The 19,564-nt window shown below is 43.2% G+C and overlaps 1 protein-coding gene across 3 annotated transcripts in view; it reads right to left on the bottom strand.

Annotated features, from left to right (window-relative positions):
* KIAA1958 (KIAA1958 ortholog) overlaps positions 1 to 19,564 on the bottom strand; it is a 74,455-nt gene that overhangs the window by 5,402 nt on the left and 49,489 nt on the right. For 2 of the 3 annotated variants that reach the window (XM_030968401.1, XM_030968402.1), the window contains exon 3: positions 16,460 to 19,279. In XM_030968401.1, the coding sequence (XP_030824261.1) occupies positions 18,234 to 19,279 (1,046 nt within the window). In that variant the 3' untranslated portion in view covers positions 16,460 to 18,233. Of the gene's footprint in view, positions 1 to 16,459; positions 19,280 to 19,564 lie in introns of those variants that run through there. The other variant, XR_004061490.1, reaches the window with a different exon arrangement.

Raw genomic sequence — 19,564 nt, 5'->3', positions numbered from 1 at the left:
CAATGCTTCTGCTGCTTTTCCCTAGCTACACATTGAAAGCATGGTTTTTCTCCAGTCCTGTTTCATTTACTATTTTGCATGGTGTGGTGGTTTAAAAATAGCTTGGAATTTAATGCCAGATAAGGTGTTCCTGTTCCCCCCACTCCTTTTCCAGTGAGAGAGGGACAAAGGTTGAGACAACAGTGGATTGAGATAAAAATTTACTGAAAACAAACAGCAACGAAATAAGAAACACAGAAAAACAGCGCAATACTAATAACAAAAGTATGCCAAAGGGAAGGTGCTTTACACACAAGAGATGTTCACTACCTCATCTCAGCGTGCTTGCCTGCTGAGACAAAGACGAGATGGCATATGCTCTCCTCAGATGGCATTCTCAGTCCCCGAGCACAAGACAGTGAATAAAAATGATGGAAAAACCTCCCAAAAGCTGGAATAGTCTATGTTGTGTCATCTAATTTTGACTGCTGGGCTCCACTGTGCTTAGTAGCATCAGCTTGTCTTGGGTCTTCTCTGCTGGGCTTGGCTTGGCTGGGCTCAGGCTCAGGCTCAGGCTCAGGCTCAGGCTCACTTTCATTCCCCATGGCTCTTCCCACACTGTCACCATGATGCTCTGCTGGGCTCAGCTGTGCTTGCTGCTTGGAGTTGCATTCTTCCTGAGGGACAGGAAGGGACAGGCAGTAGCAGGAGAGGGACAAAGTCTGCTGTAGTGGTCCCAGAAAGTTCCCGGAGGAAGAAACGGAACAAAACAGTGCTGCTTCTGCAGTGTGTTCACTTTTTCTACCGCTGAAGCCACAGCCCAGCGATGATGGGGATGGTACAGAGTAGCAGCCCAGCTATGCCTGCATGGCCACAGGCTCCACCCCTTCTCAGCCCCCACAAGCAAAACTAGGAGACTCGGTGACAAGTGAAACTAAAAGTTATTGCTAGTACTTTAGGAGTTTTGAGGTGAATAATTATAGAGTCATAGAAATGTTTGGGTTGGAATGGACCTTGGAGATCATCTAGTTCCAACTCTCTGCCACAAATGGGTACCTTCTCCTGGACCCCATCCAAAACCCAACTAACCTGGCCTTTGACACTTCCAGAGATGGAGCATCCACAGCTTCTATCTACAACCTGTGCAAGTGTCTCACCACCCTCACAGCAAAGGGTTTCTTCCTAATATCTAAACTAACCCCACCTGGTTAAAAGGTTTTCCCTTTCCCCTTTTTGGTTAAAAGGCATTCCCCCTTATCCTACCACCTCATGCTCTTGGGAAAAGTTCCTCTGCACCTTTCTGTTGTAGTGTGTTTTTACTGAAGTAGCTTGCCTGCCAAAGGCTTTGGAGAACAGTCTGAAGGAATGTCCGAGCCCCGCCCGTGAGCTCTGGGGTTGGTCTCAGAGCCCCACCTTGGGCGCCAAATGTCTCTGTCCCTCTGGGGAGCTTCTCAGGCACCCTTGGCCAGTCCCGAGTCAGCAGACACCAAGGGGGCAGCCCTGACACGGCGACAGCGGGAGACACTCTCTCGTGCCCCGAGGGTACTAAGGGCACCTAGGCTGGTCGCCTTTGCAGCAGAAGAGACACCAGAGACATGGGTAGAAGATAAAGGGCCGACTCTTAGCAGGGGTTAATCCAAGGTTTATTCTAGGAGTCCCGAAGGAGCTCCCGCACCTCAGCATGCCTCCTGCTGAGAGCCCCGAGAGATGTGCCAAGGTTACATTTAAAGGGAGGTGGAAACCAAAAGTAGGTAACATTTTACTGACCAATAAGTGACCCTAAGGGATGGGTGCTGGGAGATAGACATTTAGGACAGCGTATGGGGCAAGGCTTGGGGGCTGACCCCTGGCCTCTGGCTAATCACTCGAGGACCTGGACTGAAGCTTCTAGATGGAGGGGATGGGATGCTGAGTGATTGACAGAGAGCCAGGATGGGGGTTTGGGGATGATCTCATCCAGGGAGAGGGATTACACAGGTAAAAGGAGGGGGAACAGTCTGGGATAAACCATTGGGGAAAAATATGGGGATACAAAACAAAACTACTTCAAAGTATTACAAAGTATAAAAACACACTACAACACCTTTCTATTAGAACCCCTTTAGGTACTGGAAGATACCCATGAAATCTCCACAGAGCCTTCTCGTCTCCAGGCTGAACAGCCCCAACCATCCTGTTCTTGTAGAAAGGTGCTCCAGCCCTCTGATCATTGTCATGGCTCTTTTCTGGATTTGCTCCATCAGGTCCACATCTGTCTTATGTTCAGGGCCCCAGAGTTGGATGTAGTGTTCCAGGTGAGGTCTCACCAGAGCAGACCAGAGCAGAGGGGCAGAATCCCCTCCTTCCCCTGCTGCCCACGCTGCTTTGGATGCAGCCCAGGACACGTTTGCCTTTCTGGGCTGTGAGTGCTCATGGCTGGGTCATGCCCAGCCTCTCACCCACCAGCACTCCCCAGTCCTTCTCACAGAGCTGCTCTCAATCCATTCTCTTCCCAGCCTGTGTTTGTCCTTGGGATTGCCCAAGTCCAGGTGTAGCACCTTGTTCTTGGCCTTGTTTAACTTCATGCATCAGCCCACACTCAGGTATCCCTTCCCTCCAGTGTCACCTCACCACACAGCTCAGTGTTTTTAGCAAACTTGCCGAGGGTTCTCTCAATCCCACACTCTGCATCACTGACAAAAACTTTAAACTGCATCGGTCAAAATACCTGTCCCTGATAAACTCCACTCACATCATGCTACATGCAGGATTTTGTCTTAAAGCTCCTCCAGGTGTCATTTCCTTCTAGTTTTTTAGAGAAGCAGCAAAGTAAGCATCTCATATGCTGCCAGCATGTGCACACTGCTGCTGGCTATCCAGCCATTCCACTGGCTGTGGGAGCCCGGCAGTTCTTCAAGTGGCAATCTAAGTTAATCAATGTACAAAGGGAAAAGTGAAAGTAGCTGAGGTACCAGAATTTTGCCAATTTACTTACCTGAATCTGCATTAAACACCTTAACCATTAACCACCCACTGCATACTCACTTTTAGACCAACAGAAGCCCATTATCTTCTACCTCTGTGCAGACAGTTTAATACAAGCTATAAAGTTTAATCCAACAGGTTTAGTGTACATGTGTAACTTCCCTGTCTCATCATCAAAAAGTCTTCCTTTCTTCCTTCCACTTGTTACTGGGAAAACAGCAGATGTCAAAGATGACAGGATTCTTTTTACGTGTTTTATGAGCACAGTCCATCTGCTAGCACCAAGCATCAAGAATGGATTTTTTTTTTAGCAGAATTTGCCAGGTGGTGGAAATTCATTCCCAGAATACTTGGTGAAAAGCATGTTCCTCTATACCTCACCCATGATGTCACTTACCTCTTACTATCCTGCACTATCCTGCATTGATGTCCTAGAAACAACACACATTGCTGTTCCCTAGATACCACTTTTCAAGGAGATTTGGATTTTTCCTTTTTCTCATGTTCCTTTGGCAGAATTCTAGACATTGACCTTTTCCAGTTGGGATCTTTCATAATATAGGGGCTTTATTAGCTTTAGTTTTCTGGTCTTTTCATTTTAAAACCTCTTGAACAGAAAAACTTCACATCTGACAAGCTTGCCTTAAAAGATGCATATTCTTGGATTCACACTTTATTCTAGATGAACTTTAAAACAAAACAATGTGGAAAGCAGACCTTACTGCTGAAATTCTGCATGCAAAATAAATAATTTCAGGCCAAATTGTACCTTGGAATTGAGGTTCAGGAAAATGACTTCCAAAAGGCTCTCCATAATGATTCTAAGAATGTAGCCTTTCAGTCCTACTATATTGAGATGAAATAAACACATGGTTTAAGTCAAGCTTGCTTTTAAGTACATTCCTGAGCAGGGAAGGACTTAAGCAATTGTTTAACTGTTTTCCTGAAACAAAACCCCAGAAGTTAGGAGGGTATGACAGCAACTATATCTTGGTCAGCTGATTTAGACTCTCCTAATGAAAATGCAGCACAGGTGCGTGGGAACTCCCCAGCTATGCAGATACTCATACATGAATAACATGAGACACATGCTTTTTTTATACAACATGCTTCAAAATGCCTCATAAATTGTTTTCACTTGATTAAAGAAAAGAGTCAACTTTGCAGAAAACAATTTATTAAATACATAAGACTTGGTTGCTATACCTAATTACAGACAAAATACTGTGAATAAAGCATGCACTTACCACAGACATCAATGACTATTTTGATTTATTTTAAATGGTCTTTATTTCTGTAAGTTAAAGCTGTACCAATATAAATTTTAAAAATCAAAAATACAAAGTCACACTAAAATAGTAGCAAACATTGTACAGACACCGAAACCAATGCAGCAGAATCAGATTTCTTAAAGATTATAATGAGAGAATAAAAATGGAGGTGAAGTGCAATAAAGATCTAAATATCTCTGGAATTTACAGACCAGTAACAGTGAATGTCATACTCCAATTAGCACAAACCGAATCCATTATTTTCAAAAGCCTAACTATCTGAGAACTAAGCAAGAGAGAAAACTCATAAATACCACCTAAAAAAAACCCTCTTGGTCTTTATTTTCTTCTTATTGAGGGCACTTCTGTACTCAAATACTTAAAAGAATATTTTTCAAGACATTGTGGCAGACAACAGTACAATACACATTTGTTTAGTCTATCCCCATTAACGAACAGTGGAGTGCCTTGAAGAAGAAAAATACATCACAACAACAACAAAAAATTTAACTGACACAAGTGACAGACAACTTTGTTGACCATATCAATCTTCACCAGTGAAGGAGCTTACCAGGTATGAAGTTTGCTACTTGAAAATATGCTGCAGGAATGGCAATATGACATTCACATGCGTCAAAACTTATCCAGTTGATGAGTAAAAGAATTACCAGCCATGGAAACACCACTGGAGATCTGAGGTTCAAAATGGGTTATGAAATCCTTCTTCATTTACAGCCAAAAAGCCCTTTTGCTTGTTTTTCTCCTGATGCTGTGCAAGTACAGAAATAGGGTAATTTGAGGACAATGGGGCCAAACAGTTAATTGAAAATGGACTAATTGAAAAACTTGACAATGTTAGTCACATTTTCAGAAAATGATCCAGTAATCTCTCCCTTCCCCCCAGATTTCTAGATTTGCAGAGCTTAATGCATTAAAATGCATCAAAACATTACTTCTCCCTAGTAAATTTCTGTTCAGTTAATCTCACAAGCGCAGAAACAAGGGATCTGAGTAAGAAGGTGCCCTGTGTACAGGCAACTGCATTTGGAGTGGATGATACACAGCACTCCTCATGCTAAAATCTCTGCCTTAAATAGTTGATTACAGCTGGGGCTTGCAAGGGGGTCTAAAAAAAGCTAGGTCCCAAATTCCACTGGGGTTTGGACAGATAATTCTTTCCTGGATCCTTTTAGCAGCATAGGCTAAGCTATATTTAAAAGGAAAAAGGAAAGCTAGTCCTGCAATATAATGCAAGTCAGACAAAATGCAATTACAGGACTGACAGTATGTACACTGAAGGAATCACTGTGATTGGAAGGTGGTATCTAAACCAGCACACCATTAATATAATCTAATTTGCATCTTGAAACTGATTAATTGTGGTGAAAAGCAAACAAATGCAACTAGAGACTGATATGCCAGAGGCAGCAGGCTAGATCATGTCTGCACCTATAGAACCTATACTGCATTTCCAGTGTGCAAACTGGGAATAAAGGATGTTGATGGCTTTTCTGACTCAATCTAAGCTGAAGATAACGCAGATATACCTAGCTTCACAATGGAAAATAAGAAGATGGGGAAAAAACAGCGGCTGTGTTGAAATCTGATTGTTTTTTTGGCAAATTAGGCCAACACATAGAAGTTAGAAAGACAAGTTGGTAAGACAATTAGTGCAATGGTGAGACCACTGAGACTCTGATCTACTCATACATAGAAGAAACATAGGATGAAAGACCATGCCTTGAATATTTAATATTTAACTCCTGCCACACAGGCAGGAGTTCTGTGGAGTGAAAACTCTTCACTCATACTAGTGGAAGCACATGTTCATGTGTAAATGGCTACTAGACAACCAAAACAATGGAGAACCACACTGTAACTAGTCCCAGCTGGCTCCTCATCTGGTAAAGCAAGTCTGAAGAAGCTTCCAGTTTTTAAAGGAAATTACAGGACCTAACATTTCTGAAGAGAGCCCTATTCCCTCCAACTGATAGAAACTGAGGTGCTGCAAAAGGCTCTTCAATATTCTATCACTTGTGAAAGGTTTTAATCTCCAGCTAGAGTTTTGAATTCATCAGATTTTGGGGGACCAGCTTGCAACCTACTACACCAGATAATTTTCAGTGTATTCTGTATGCTTCTTTTAATATTGCCTTTTGTAAATGTCCTGGGTATCACTAAAAGGAACAACGACATTGAAAAATCTGGCATAAATGTTAACTTTTGGAAGTGTTTTACATCACAAGGGCTGTCAATTTTCCTGCTTGGAGACAGAGATGACTTCAGACCAATACTTCTAAGGATGAACTCAATGTATTCTTATTTTTCCCAGTCATGCAGTTTTTCTCATGACTTGTTATTTTGATTTGAAAAATCTTTTCAAGACAGCCTTCATGCCTCAACAGAGATTGAAATAATATCTGAAAGACCAGTCTAGGTCCAGTGAACCGTGCCTGGTGGCTGGGAAATCCACCAGAGGTATCTCACATTTCCCTCTTGCCTGTTCATTGTATGAGTACAGTATGATACAATTTCAGCCTGTCAGAATCTTACAAAGATCAAAACAAATGCATATGCTTGTGTGCATTTACAATACTGCCAGATTTTAGGCAGAGGGTAGAAGAGGAACTGAAAATGCAATGTCAGAATTTTGATAAACAGGGCTTGTCTGCCATGTGAGCAGTTGGAAAGAAAGACCAAAAATCTTGGGCTTGACTTTCATCCAAGTCTCATTTGGCAGCAATGTGCGGCTTCCGTAGAGGCAGAGCAGAGACTGGAATCCACCACTTGACCAAGCTGACACTTGTTTACAAGAGCCAGCTCACAACTGCTATGAGAGCAAACAGTTTCTTATGGTAATCAGAAGACTGCTTTAATTAAATGGTGTTTTAGCATGCTCCAAAATTACTTGAGCAGGTCTGGCTATTCATTAGATCCATTACCAATGGTGTTACACATTCCCTCATACCCCTCACAGTTGGCAGACTGCTGCTGTAGGAGGTGTGGCAGGAGAACATGGCTTCCTTTCAGCTCTATTAAAGGTTTTCCAAATTAAAATCAATGAGAAGACACTTGAAAGAAAGATGGAGAGTTAATTTTTTTTTTCCTTTTACTTCTTTTTTAAGCTTCAAGCTGGTAAGTGACAGATAAGCTGTGCAGACAAGATATTAGAAATTTGGTACATCCCATCTACCACAACATATTGATTCCTTCTACAGAAGGCACTAAATACTGGCATAAACCAAGAAATGATCAGCAGAATGCAGTTTTAGTATGACACACAAAAATCCTGGCACAGCTTCATAGTACAATTTTCACTTACCTAAAATGGTGGTGATTATAGTAGCAATGGTTAGGATTTTTACAAGTACCACATAAACATACAAATGTCAGAACATCTAGAAGACATGCAAAATTCCAAGAGCAACATCACTGAATTACACAATGCATAGAGTTATTATTATTATTATTATTATTATTATTATTATTCAAGACAGTGTAATATTTTTCATAAACAAAAGGTTTTTTTATACCTACAAACAGTTTTACAAACTGTTCTTAAAAATAGTTGTTAAAGTCAGTCAGTGAGTGTTAACGTTTAGAGCTTTAACTCTAAGAATGAATTGGTCACTATGGAGAATTCAGTTAGGTGGAAATTTAGTTATACTTAAGCAAAATATGTTTGTCAACTGCTGTTTTGGAAGAAACTGTGCTAATCTTGTCAATTTACAAAATGGCAAAAAATACATTCACATTAAAAGATTAGAAAGATTGCATGCAGGGGAAGACAAAATCCTTGCGTTAGCTGTTCCTCCTAGCACTGCTCACCATGAGACTAAGGGTTGTCATAGCAAAATGCTTTTCAAAAGCAGAGTTAAAGCCTGCAGATAATTGATACAAATGGAAAAGATTTTCTAATTCTGGTGTAAAACGAAGTAGGATATTAAAGGATAAGGATTACGCTTGCCGCCTTTAGAAAAAAGGACAAAAACTTCCATTGTGTTTGCCACGCTTTTCCACTGCCTTTCCACTGCTTTTCACTGCACTTGGATATTCTGTCACTTCTTTTCTTCCAGTATTGAGTAGTTTTTCTGCTGGGACGGGTCTCGAGATGAACCCTGAGATGGATGTGTCACATGGACAAAAACAAGCATTGACACACATCTATGGCCAAGTGATGTCCCCTCCTGCACACCTCAGACTCATTTCCAGTGGGGCTAGTCATGTGCTTGGGGGGGAAAGTGCAGGAACAGCCCGAGCTTGGTGGAAGCAGAGGCAAGGGCACACACTTCTCACAGCACTCTGCTGAAGTGGCACCAAATTCTCTCTGGCAGCAGCACCACCCAGCTTGCAGGTACTGCCATAAATAGGTGCAAAATCAGATTTGCACCATCTCCTCCCCTGACAGCTTTCAGATTTCATTAAGACATTTCATTTCACATTTTGTCTGCACATCTCTGAATGCCTCGGATACTTCTGCACCTGCATTTCACATCCATGGCCCCAGCCTTGTGCAGAGGAACTCAGTCTTTTAAGCTGCTGACAGAGAAAGCTCCTGAAGAAGGCAAAGCTTCCAAGATTTGCATCATAGGCACCAGGCAGAAAACAAAGGCCTTCACAAAGTGAATGACATTGCAGTCAGTGTTCAGTGCACCTTTCGCCTTAGAGACACTAGGATATTTGTCTCCATACACAAAAGTTACTAAAAATCAATTTGAAGCCATTTAGTATTGATCCTTGATTTCTATATCCACCACTGAAGATAGTCAGGCAATGTGTCCTGCATCGCTTTGCTTTCAGGCTGGAAATTTACATATAGGAAGTGAATTAAATGTGTGATAGTAGAAGAGAGAGAGGAATCCCAGCAGGAGCAATATGGAGCAGACTATAAAGCTACACATGATCTAGGCCAGCTGAGAACATGCTATAATCATAACAAGAGCAGATCACAACTCAGTAAGATTACAACTTTCAGCAAACAGATCAAATTCTAGGCATGAGAAATGTCAAAGAGTTTTATTTGTTCATAAAAATAAAAGAAAAAAAGCAAAAAGAAAACCAGCTGAAGTGGCAAAGATAGTATCTGTTAAATTAATTAATTATTTTAAAGCATTTAGTCTTCTATTTTTTCCCTAAACATTTCGCATTTTCTTGATGATTTTTCTTTCACTTGACTGTTATGTTATTTTCTTGACACTAAGAGACTGTATCAAACAGTAGTAACCAAAAAGAACTCACTAATCAATTCCTACAGCTTTGTTTAAAAGAACTTAACATCTCTTCTCATTCCAACTGAAACTACCCCACTGAATTTCAAAGATAGCACCTACTTTACCAGTGCCTTAAATGCTGTGACACAAACATCTTTTAATTACAAAAGATGAGATTGAAATCTGAAATGGTACTGTTTTTCAGATAGTGATAAATGCTGTCTAATGAATACTAAGCATAAGAACAAAAGATTAGCCAAAAGCATCCTAGTATCTTTGAAACAGTTAAGTCCATTTTTTAATGCACAAACAACTCATTTAGTGGTATTGGTATAATAAAATAAATGGAGTTTAGTATGCTTTACCAAATGCACTACCATTAACCAATTGAGTGAGAATACAGAAGAAATAAATTAATTTCTCGAGTCAGAAATCCATCTGTTCACGTAACAAGAAAATTTTGTGGCAAACTCATATTTTCCCACATCAGTTTAGGAATTAAAGCTTTAGATATCACCACTGCTTCAAATATGTTCCACTTGAGAAGACAGCGTCAAACTTTTCAGCAAACTCAGAGGTGTCTCTGGGCTCTGGGGCTTCACAGCTTTGCAGGATTTTGCCACTGTAAATGCCTCTGCTGCTTCCAGGAAGAGTCAAGGTGCTGGACAACAATGGCAGCAGGGCTTTGCAGGCATCAGCCACAGTGCAGTGGGGAGGAACAGGTTGGAACCTGGTTTGCAGGAGTGCAGCTGGAAGCAGTGCAACCATGCAACTCATCGGGGCTCAGAGAATGTGGATGTGTCCTCGGAAGGGCCACTCCTCCACTGGCTGTGGTTACACTCCTGTGAAAGAGATGGAGCACTGATGTCCCTGGGGGCCCTTAGCCTTCCAAAACCCTTGAAGAGATCAAGCACAGCCTCATGTGTTTTTCGCATGCTGTACTTTGGAGAGCATCATCATTTAATTGTGCTTAAGGCCTTCTCCCTTCTTGGCTTGCAGATGCCCAGCTGACAGGCATGTCCTTGAAAAGCTGCCCTTGGGCTCTCTGTTTTTGGAGAATCGTGCTGCAACCTTCATGTTGGCTCTGCACAGAGCAAACAGACAGCTGGAAGACACCAGCTCTTACGGTGTCCACAACCACCAAGACATAGCTCAGCACATGGGGACCATCACCATGAAAGTGCAGTGCCAAGTTTCTGGCTAGGAATACAGCCATACTTCATAATGGATGGTCTCCTCTCTCCACTGTTCCTCAGCACTGAGTGCACATTCAGCACAAGCAGGAAAGCAGAGAAATAAGAGAAAATACATCCTGCCCCTTAAGAACAAGGAGAGCAAAGTAGCTATCTCTCCAGGGTGACATTTAGCAAAGAACCCTCATTAAAGAGTAGACCCATTTCCTGCCATGTTTCATAGTGAGAAGTCCTTCTCTGCACTAACCCACAGGGATGAACTGGTTCATTTCAGGCAAATAAAATGACAAATCGGCATCCTGCAGGTTCTCTTTTTTAACACACGTTCATGCTGCCTCTGGAAGTTCGGGGAGCTGGATGTGTCCCAATGTCCTGTTGTTTGCACCATGAGCTGAACTCCTCTCCATGACAGAGGGAGCCCAAAAGTTGCATAATGTTGAGGACCAGTCATCTCAGTGCTATTTGCCAGTCCATTATGTCAGTGGAGGACTACACAGCACACAGACATGGGCCTGGTCCTCCACACAGGAGTAAATTTAATCCCATGTCAAGTCATTTCATGACTTGAAAGCCTCTCACAAAAAGCAGATGAGGGAAGGAGAGTGCTTCCAGCATGCGAGATGCGAGCCTCCAGAGTGCTCCCACACAGTATCCCATAATCCCACATATCCCATGCAAGGTGGGCCGCCCTGAGCACGTTATCCCCAAAGCACAAGGTCACTTGATGGGCAGAGCTCCCAGCCAAGAGCAGCCCTGCACAAAGCGGTCCCCCTGCCCCACGGTGCAGACACCAGGAAGGAGGAATATTTGAGGATCAGAAAGGTGAGAGGAGTGGAGCTGTTGGGGTTGGGGAAGATCAGTCAATCACAATCATTTGCAGCTGACTGCTAGATGGAATGATCAGCCCAGGCACCACATGTGCTAGTCAGGTCAGTCAATTCACTTATGGGATATACACAGACATGATGACAAGAAAGGGTAAAATATGCGCTGAACAGGAAGAAACCTAGTGCAACAGGAATCTCACTTTCCTTTAAGGCTGTCTCGGTCCTTAGGGCAGCCTGGGCTCAGAGTGACACAGCACCTGCTCTTTCTGATCCCCATCTTACCACCCCACATCACTTGCGCAAACAGCAGAACAAGATTTGGTCACAAACATCTAAGACATGAACACTTAACAGTACAACATTGCTTGTGTGTCACTCTCTACACAGCTTTCTAAGAGGGTAAAAATATTGTAGAGACTGAGTATCAGTCCATAGCAACTTCTAAAAAGAGCTTGAAACTGTTGATACTCTTCATAAAGGAGAACGTGCAACAGGGACACAGATTCCATTGTTAGATTATCCTCTATGTCTGTAGCCCTGACGCTGCTACCATAGAATTATTGCATTATGCAAGTGAACAAGGTATATGGTGTTATTTTAGATATCCCTTGGAATTTAGTTTACAATGTAGTTCATGACAGTATTTCATTCTCCTGCACTTAAAAATACATTTTGTTGCATAAATACATTTTTGAAAATACAACAGGCAGTTTGTGACACCCAGGCATCACAGACTTCAGTTTCAACAAACTGCATGAAGACGTAACATTGTGCAAAACCACAATATCATAAATACATGCATGGATGACTGAAAAACCAGAGCTTACACCATCCAAAGTGTCCACAGCTCTGCCCATCTACATGTGCAATCATGTGGACAGATCCAAATGGATGTATTGTGCACAGCTGCATCCAGATTAGTCCAGCGACATCCACATATAATCCCCATGTTTGACTCTTATTGTGGTGTCCTGAGAAGGCCACGTGGGAAAGTCAGCACTAACATTAGTGCAGACCCCTTTGCACTGTGTAGGCCTGTGCTTTGGCACTCAGCCTCTTAAATTCAAGGCCAAATTTTGCTCTTGGTAGCACTGAGCAAATCTCCCAAAAGCCAGTAGATAATTCTGAAGGCATCTAATATATCTACAAATGATCCAGAAGGGTCTGAATCTGCATTATCCTTTTGATATGTTTCTAATGGGATGCAGTAGCTCAGCCAGGCTAACGACTCTGTGATGCTGGTAGACGAACACCATCCTCTGTCTCCCCGATGGGGTCTGCACCTCAATTTTTTAGCAGATTCAGGTCAGTACATTGGCAGAAAATTATCCGACTTCCCCCTTTTTTTTGCTGTCTTTTCTGCTGGGGAGCTGAGTTGAAATCACTCACCACAAGGTCTAACATCAAGTTGACGTAATGTGAGTGCTTAAAAAAATGAAGGAAAAAGAAGGAAAAAGAAAGGAGAAAAGCAAGCCCCATTTTGGAGCCAGCTATCCTCATCTTAAGGAAATCACAGCCTCACTACGGAGCAAAAGCTCAGCTTTTACATCGGAGTATGATGTAGTCAGGAGTGCAGCCATCCACCTGCAGTGCCTCACTGCAGCCACTGCACCCAATCACCATCATACAGCCTGTGCTGGACAGGAGCAGGACAGTGCTTTGCCAGCTGCCCTTGAGTTCATGGTAAGAGGTGCTCAGTAACAAAAGCCAAGGCTGGAGACCACAGTTCTTTGTTTAGCCAGAGGGATAGGATGGTAAGACTTGGCAGCACTAGCCCATGGCCACACTGCTGTATCTTAGCACCAGGGAAGGTGCCCACCATTGCTATGAGCTTGCAACTTGCTGCCAAAGCAGGTGTGATACCCTCAGTCAAAACTGCAAATAACTGAGTTGTCCTCTCTCACCTAAAATAACGAGATCTACATGTACTCTCCTACCAGTATTAGACAAAACCATGAGAGTCGCTTAAACCCAAAGTCTCTCTCCCAGACAGTTAATAACCTTTCACAGCCTAAAAACAAATGGCAATTACACAAACTGCGGTCACTCAATTCCTTTAACTGTCCACAAATAAGACTGAATAATAGGTTATATTAAATGCCCTTCAAAACTAGTAAGTTTTTTTTTGTACTGTATTACATGGGTATCATATTCTGTCCATATTCCTATTCTGTCCATAAACTTCTTCAACAAGTAGTCTGTGTGGGGCTGCCCCACCAGAATTTACTGGGCAATCTGCCATCATCACTGCTGGAGTTACTACAGATAATCACAAAGCAGAACAAAACTATTCCTATAATCACAGAATCAGAGTATAGATAAGGTTGGAAGGAACCACAGTGTGTCATCTGTTTCAAGCTCCCTGTTCAAGCAGGGTCATCCTAAAGCACACAGCACAGGATTGTTTCCATATAATTCTTGCGTATCTCCAGTGAGGGTGAGTCTTCTCTGGGCAATCTGTTCCTGTGTGTGATTAGAGAGATGTCCCAGTGCCTTAATCATCTTTGTTGGCTTTCACTGGACCTGCTGGAGGAGTTCCATGCCTTTCTTGTACTGGTGAGCCCAGAGCTGGACAAAGCATACCAGGTGAGGCCTCACCAAGGCTGAGTAGAGAGGCAGGGTCACCTGCCTCAGCCTGCTGGCGCTGCTCTTCATGATGCAGCCCAGGATGTCACCGGCCTTCTTGGCCACCAGGGCACTGCTGGCTCATGGAGAGCTTGTTGTCCACAGGACCCCCAGCTCCTTCTCCACAGAGCTGCTTCCCAGCAGGTCACCCCCAGGCTGTGCTGGTGCCTGGGGTTGCTCCTCCCCAGCTGCAGGACCCTGCACTTGCCTTGGTTGACTTTCAGAAGGTTCCTCTGTGCCCATCTCTCCAGGCTGCTGAGGTCCTTCTGAAGGGCTGCACAGCCCTCTGGGCTATCGGCCACTGCTCCCAGCTTTGTGCTGTCAGTGAAATTGCTGAGGAGGCCTCTGCTCTTCATCCAAGTCATTGATGAGTAAATTAAACAAGACTGGGCCCACTATGGACCTTGGGAGACACAATTAGGAACAAGCCTCCAACTAGAGCTTGTGCCACTGATTATGACTCTGGGATCTGTTGTTCAGCCAGCTCTCAATCCACCTCTCTGTCCTCCCATTCAGTCTACTCTTCCTGAGTTTGCCTATGAGAGACAATGTCGAAAGCCTCACTGAAGTTGAGGTAGACAAGATTGCTGCTCTCCCTTCATCCATCCACACAGTTGTTTAGTTGTGAAAGGCAAATCAGGTTGGTCAAGCATGATTTACTTTTAGTGCTGACTATCCTGATCAACTTCTCCCGTGGACAGAAGTGGTCTCCAGAATGAGGCACTTCCTCACCTTTCCAGGGATTGGGGTATGGCTAATTGGCCAGTAATTTCCTGGGCTCCCTTTTTTTCCTTTTGAACACTGGGGTAACATTTGCTTTCTTTGATCTGCAGGCACCTCTCCATGACCTTTCAAAGGTGATCATGAGCAGCCTCAGGTACGGTGTCCACCAAGTCTCTAAGCACTTGTGGATGCATCCCGTCAGGGTTCATGGACTTGTGAATGTCTAGGTGTTCTCCAACACCTTTCCCTCCTTGACCAAGGGAAAGTCTCCCTTCCACCATTCCTTTATCCTGATCTCCTGGGTCAGAGATCCCTGAGGGCTGGTGTTGCCAGTGAAGACCATTGCAAAGGTAGCGTTCAGTAATTCTGCCTTCTCTACGTCCTCTGTTACCAGGGTCCCTCCTTCATTTAGTAACAGGCCCATATTATCCTTCCTTTTCCTTTTGTTATTGATGTATTTGCAGACATCCTTCTTGTTGTCCTTAATGTCCTAGGCCAGATTTAATTCCAGTTGGGCCCTGGCCTCCCTCGTGATAATATTGAGGCTATCACAATATGCATACACACGCCAATGCTTATCCCGTAACCAGACAAGCAAAGGTTGCTCATGTGCCCCATTAAGTCAAGGGCACCAGAGATGCTGCCTCACTGCTGCTGGACATCAGCACAAACCATCCTAATACTGCCTAAATCAACAATTTAGGCAGCATGTAGAGCCAAAAAGTCATGGGAAATGCTTCTTTTGACCTCTCAGTTCAAAACCCAGGAGTGCCAGTCTTCTTTCTTCTGAGATGTGTGTTGAGGCTGAATTACAGCACTGATGTGAAGCAACACTTCAAAGTGCTGCTTGCAGCACAGCACATGTACTGCCAGTGACTGGCCTCCTTCAGGCAAAGGGGTGGGCTGGACAGGGGAGGAGAGGCGGGAAACAGAGATCTGCTGCCCCACAAAGGCCAGCTGATACCCATCCCCTCACTGCAAAACAGGAAAGGAAATGTACGGAACTATGTCAGATACTGCAATAGCTGTCACTGGGAAGTGCTGAGATGAGTACAGTGGGGAGAAAGAGAAACCAGACTTCCCGAGGTCGGCTTCATGGCTGAGCTCTCAGTGGGCACTTTGAGAGAGGTCCTTGGCACGGAATGCTCATGCTCCAGCACATACTAAGCACCGCTGCGCGGGTCCTCAGTGGAAAACAGTAAAGAAATCCCAGAGCAACAGTGGTCTTGCAAAACTATTTTTCACTGTATCATACTAAAAGCACTGCTGTGAAAAGGCAAGGCAGTACAAACAGCAATCAGATATCTGGCCTCATCTAGAAACTGGGCAGCTGTCTTTCTGCCTTCACCTGAAATCTCTCTGTGCTTCTGTCTCCTTCACCAACAAGTCAGATATGCCATGGCACTGAAAGTCACAGACACAGCTTGCAATCACTTCAGTAGAGTCATAATTTGGCCTCAAGTCCCAAAGACAAGTTACAAAAGGAGGGCTTTATAATATGAACAACTGATTGTGCCCACCACTCCACTGCCTACCCTGAGAGACAGCAGATAGTAAATGGAAGACTGTAGAACTGGTGGCTACACTACCATGGAGTGTCAGACACAGGAAACCAGACCTTTTACCAGCCTTGCTACATGTGGAAAGAAAAAGAGATCACAGCCAGGTTGTGTCACCTGCATAAAGCTTCCTGGAAGGACAGATATTTATTATAGTAGAAATCTCTGCCCTTAGGCTTTTCAGTGTCACATCTGCTACCTATTTCATCCCCAAAACATACCTTCAGTAAGGCTTAGGTGAGGTGCAGACACTCTGCCACCCCTCTCTCACACAGGAACCTTTCATCCTAGGAACACAGAAAAAAAGTCTATAAGTGCTAGGTGGGTTACTTCTATTTCTATTTGCTACCTTTCTTTCACCTCTTCTTTGGAATTAGTGATGATTAAAGTCATTGCACAGTTGCAGATCTAAAGAATTTGAAGGATATGCAGGAATGTGAAGAAATACAGACAAACAAGCATAAAGAAACACAACAATTAAAAACTGCAGAACAAGAAAGCCTCTCCAAAGGCTGTTTGGTCCAATACCCAGCAGAAGTCAGCCAAGGCTGTCTTTCATTGACTTCAGGAGGAACTCAATTACCCCAGCTGACTTTTCTAAAGCCTCACCACAGCCCTCGCACATCCTTGTGGAACTTAAACTAAGTTTATTTACTTGAAAAGTACTGTTCCTAATTTTAAGTGTCAAGACTTATGACTGTTCACTGAAATAGTGAATTTGTTACTGTTTTTCCCATACTTGTAGTAGAAAAACTACATTACAAAGTAGAACAGTAGAACTTGTTATTTCAAGGCTTTAAGGTCCAAATTCTGCCTTCAGATTCACATGCACATTTTCCATTGTCTGCAATGGAAACAGATGATGTGTAGCTAAGTTAAATTGGTATTCCAGCACTTAAAACTATCCAGCTTTTTACCTCTCTGTAGAATTTCTTTAAAAATATCTGTAGAAATTACACTCTCTATTGTTTTGTGGATTTCAAATGATGGCTTAAGACATAGTTGACGTCATTCTTCTGTACAGCTGGGATAAGACTGCAGATTTTTCTGTACTGTTCATTTTCCCAGAATACTGAAAGAGTGCTCTATGTCAACAGATTTTACATTACATACACACATTGATAAAATACTAACAACCTATACTTAAAGAGGTGAAATTATGTATGACAATGGTTTTGCCATTATACTTTTGCATATTGTTGAAAACAATACTTTTTAGCCTAAACACCAGCAACATTTTGATCCCAGAAAATCAACATACCAAAAGTTAAAAATGGCATTTAGCTGACTTCAGGATTTTTGTAGTGTAAATGAGCCTCAGGAAACATAATAAAAACAGACAAAAATGCTGTAAATGGTTTTGTGAACTTACATTGACGCATTTCTTATTTCTTGGTCTTGCTGATCAAGAATAAGCTAGCAGGTAAGAAGCAGCAGCCAATGTTAAGTTTGTCTCCTCCACTGTGGGAGGTCATGTTACAATACTAAGTTGAAAAAATGCTTTAGAACAGAATTGCTGCGTAAGCCTCCCTGGAGATTTACACTCATTAATGTGTGCATGTTAAAAATGGTATTTTCAGTCTATCTTGTGTTGCCTGAGAACCATTTCTATCCTTTTAAAATCTGCATTTGTATTATAACCCATAAGTACCTTCCATTTTTGCATTAACACTATAAATACTGTTAGTAATACTAAACTATTTCTGTTGACTTATTTGTAGAAAGAAAAATATATTATACGTTTATATATTTTTATAAAGTGAATTAACACTGGAGAGAGGGCTGAGAGGGGGAATAGTGTACAATCACAGCTGATGTGTATTATTGAGCACAAATTCAATGCTTGAAACAAAAAGGAAAAGAAAAAAGTTTCGATGTTCTTTCAGGCGGTGTCAGATGATGAGTCATAGGATGCTGACACTATGAAGTTGCCAGTATTAGAGTGGCTTGCCATGGACTGGGCAGCCTGCTGGCTCAAGTTATTGCAGATCAGCACCAGCTGGTTGCTCTGAGCTTCTGAGAGGGTGCTGCAGCTCTGGTAGACACTGAAGTTGGTCTTGCGGCCAGGGATGTTCCCTTTCTCACACATTGTCTTCACCATCTTGGCAAGCTTATTTTTCCCCAGGGCTTGGCAGTTGTACCAGTGAAGTGCAGCCAAGTTGACAACGGGTTTGATGGACAGGTAAAAAGGCGCATCCTCGTAGCGCATGGCCGGAGGGCGCCTCTGGGCATACTCCTTGTAGTCCTGCACGGGGCAGGTCTGTGGGGAGTGCTGGGTGGCGTACACCCGCGAGTCCGTCCCGCCTCTCTTGCTCTTGGTACTCACATCCCCGTTGTCTGGCCCCATCCACTCCAGGTACTCCAACCCAGTCTCTGTCACCCGCAGTCGGATGTCTCCCCACTTGAGGGTGGACCCATGGAAACCCGTGCAGTGTCCAAATGCCTTAGTGTTGTTCAGCCACACTAGGTTCAGAAGCCCTTCAGGATTGTACCTGCTCAATAAGCCTCTTTTGCGCAGGATAAGCTCATCAGCAAAGGTAAGCTTCATGGATTTGTGTGGCTTGTTTCCTTTGCCTTTACACCTCAGCTCTATCTGCTTTTGCTTTAGAGCTTCCTGGGACCTCTTGAACTCCTTATCCCTTGTAATACTGTATCCATACCTGTGCTCTTTGAGATACCGCTCCAGTCCACACTGATAGTTGGCCAGACTGTTTGGCTCATATTCAGACCCATCCTTTTGTCTAGCGTCCACAAAGAAGGATGCAAGATAGGCATCAAGCTCTTTGCAGGGGATGACATAGATCTCACGGGTCTCAGAGGGGTACTTGGAAATGAGGAATTCTCGGAAATTGCGGAGAGCAGTCTGTGTGCTGCGAATGGTCTTCTCATTCTGCTCCCTGCTGAGCTCTGCTGCTCTCTCATCCTGGTCTGGAAGAGGAAGAATGGGACAGAAAAGAGAAAGTAGAAGCAGTGAGTTTATGTGATGCACTTTGTCCTAAAACAAATTTCCTCAAAAAGGTAAGAATTCAAAATCAAGTTCACAAAGAGCACTGGTAAACATCTTTACATACCTGTCACATGACTGAAAAGCCAACTTCAGTTTAACAAACGGCATACTATATGATACAAAACTAAGTGAGCTCCTCATGACACTGGGGCACAGTTTTGTGCATGGAGATTAATGAAAAGCACTGAGATTAAAGGCAATAGGCT

The sequence above is a fragment of the Camarhynchus parvulus genome, chromosome Z (assembly GCF_901933205.1).
Source record: "Camarhynchus parvulus chromosome Z, STF_HiC, whole genome shotgun sequence".
Lineage (NCBI taxonomy): Eukaryota > Metazoa > Chordata > Aves > Passeriformes > Thraupidae > Camarhynchus > Camarhynchus parvulus.
This window is presented reverse-complemented; position numbering and strand designations above follow the sequence as displayed.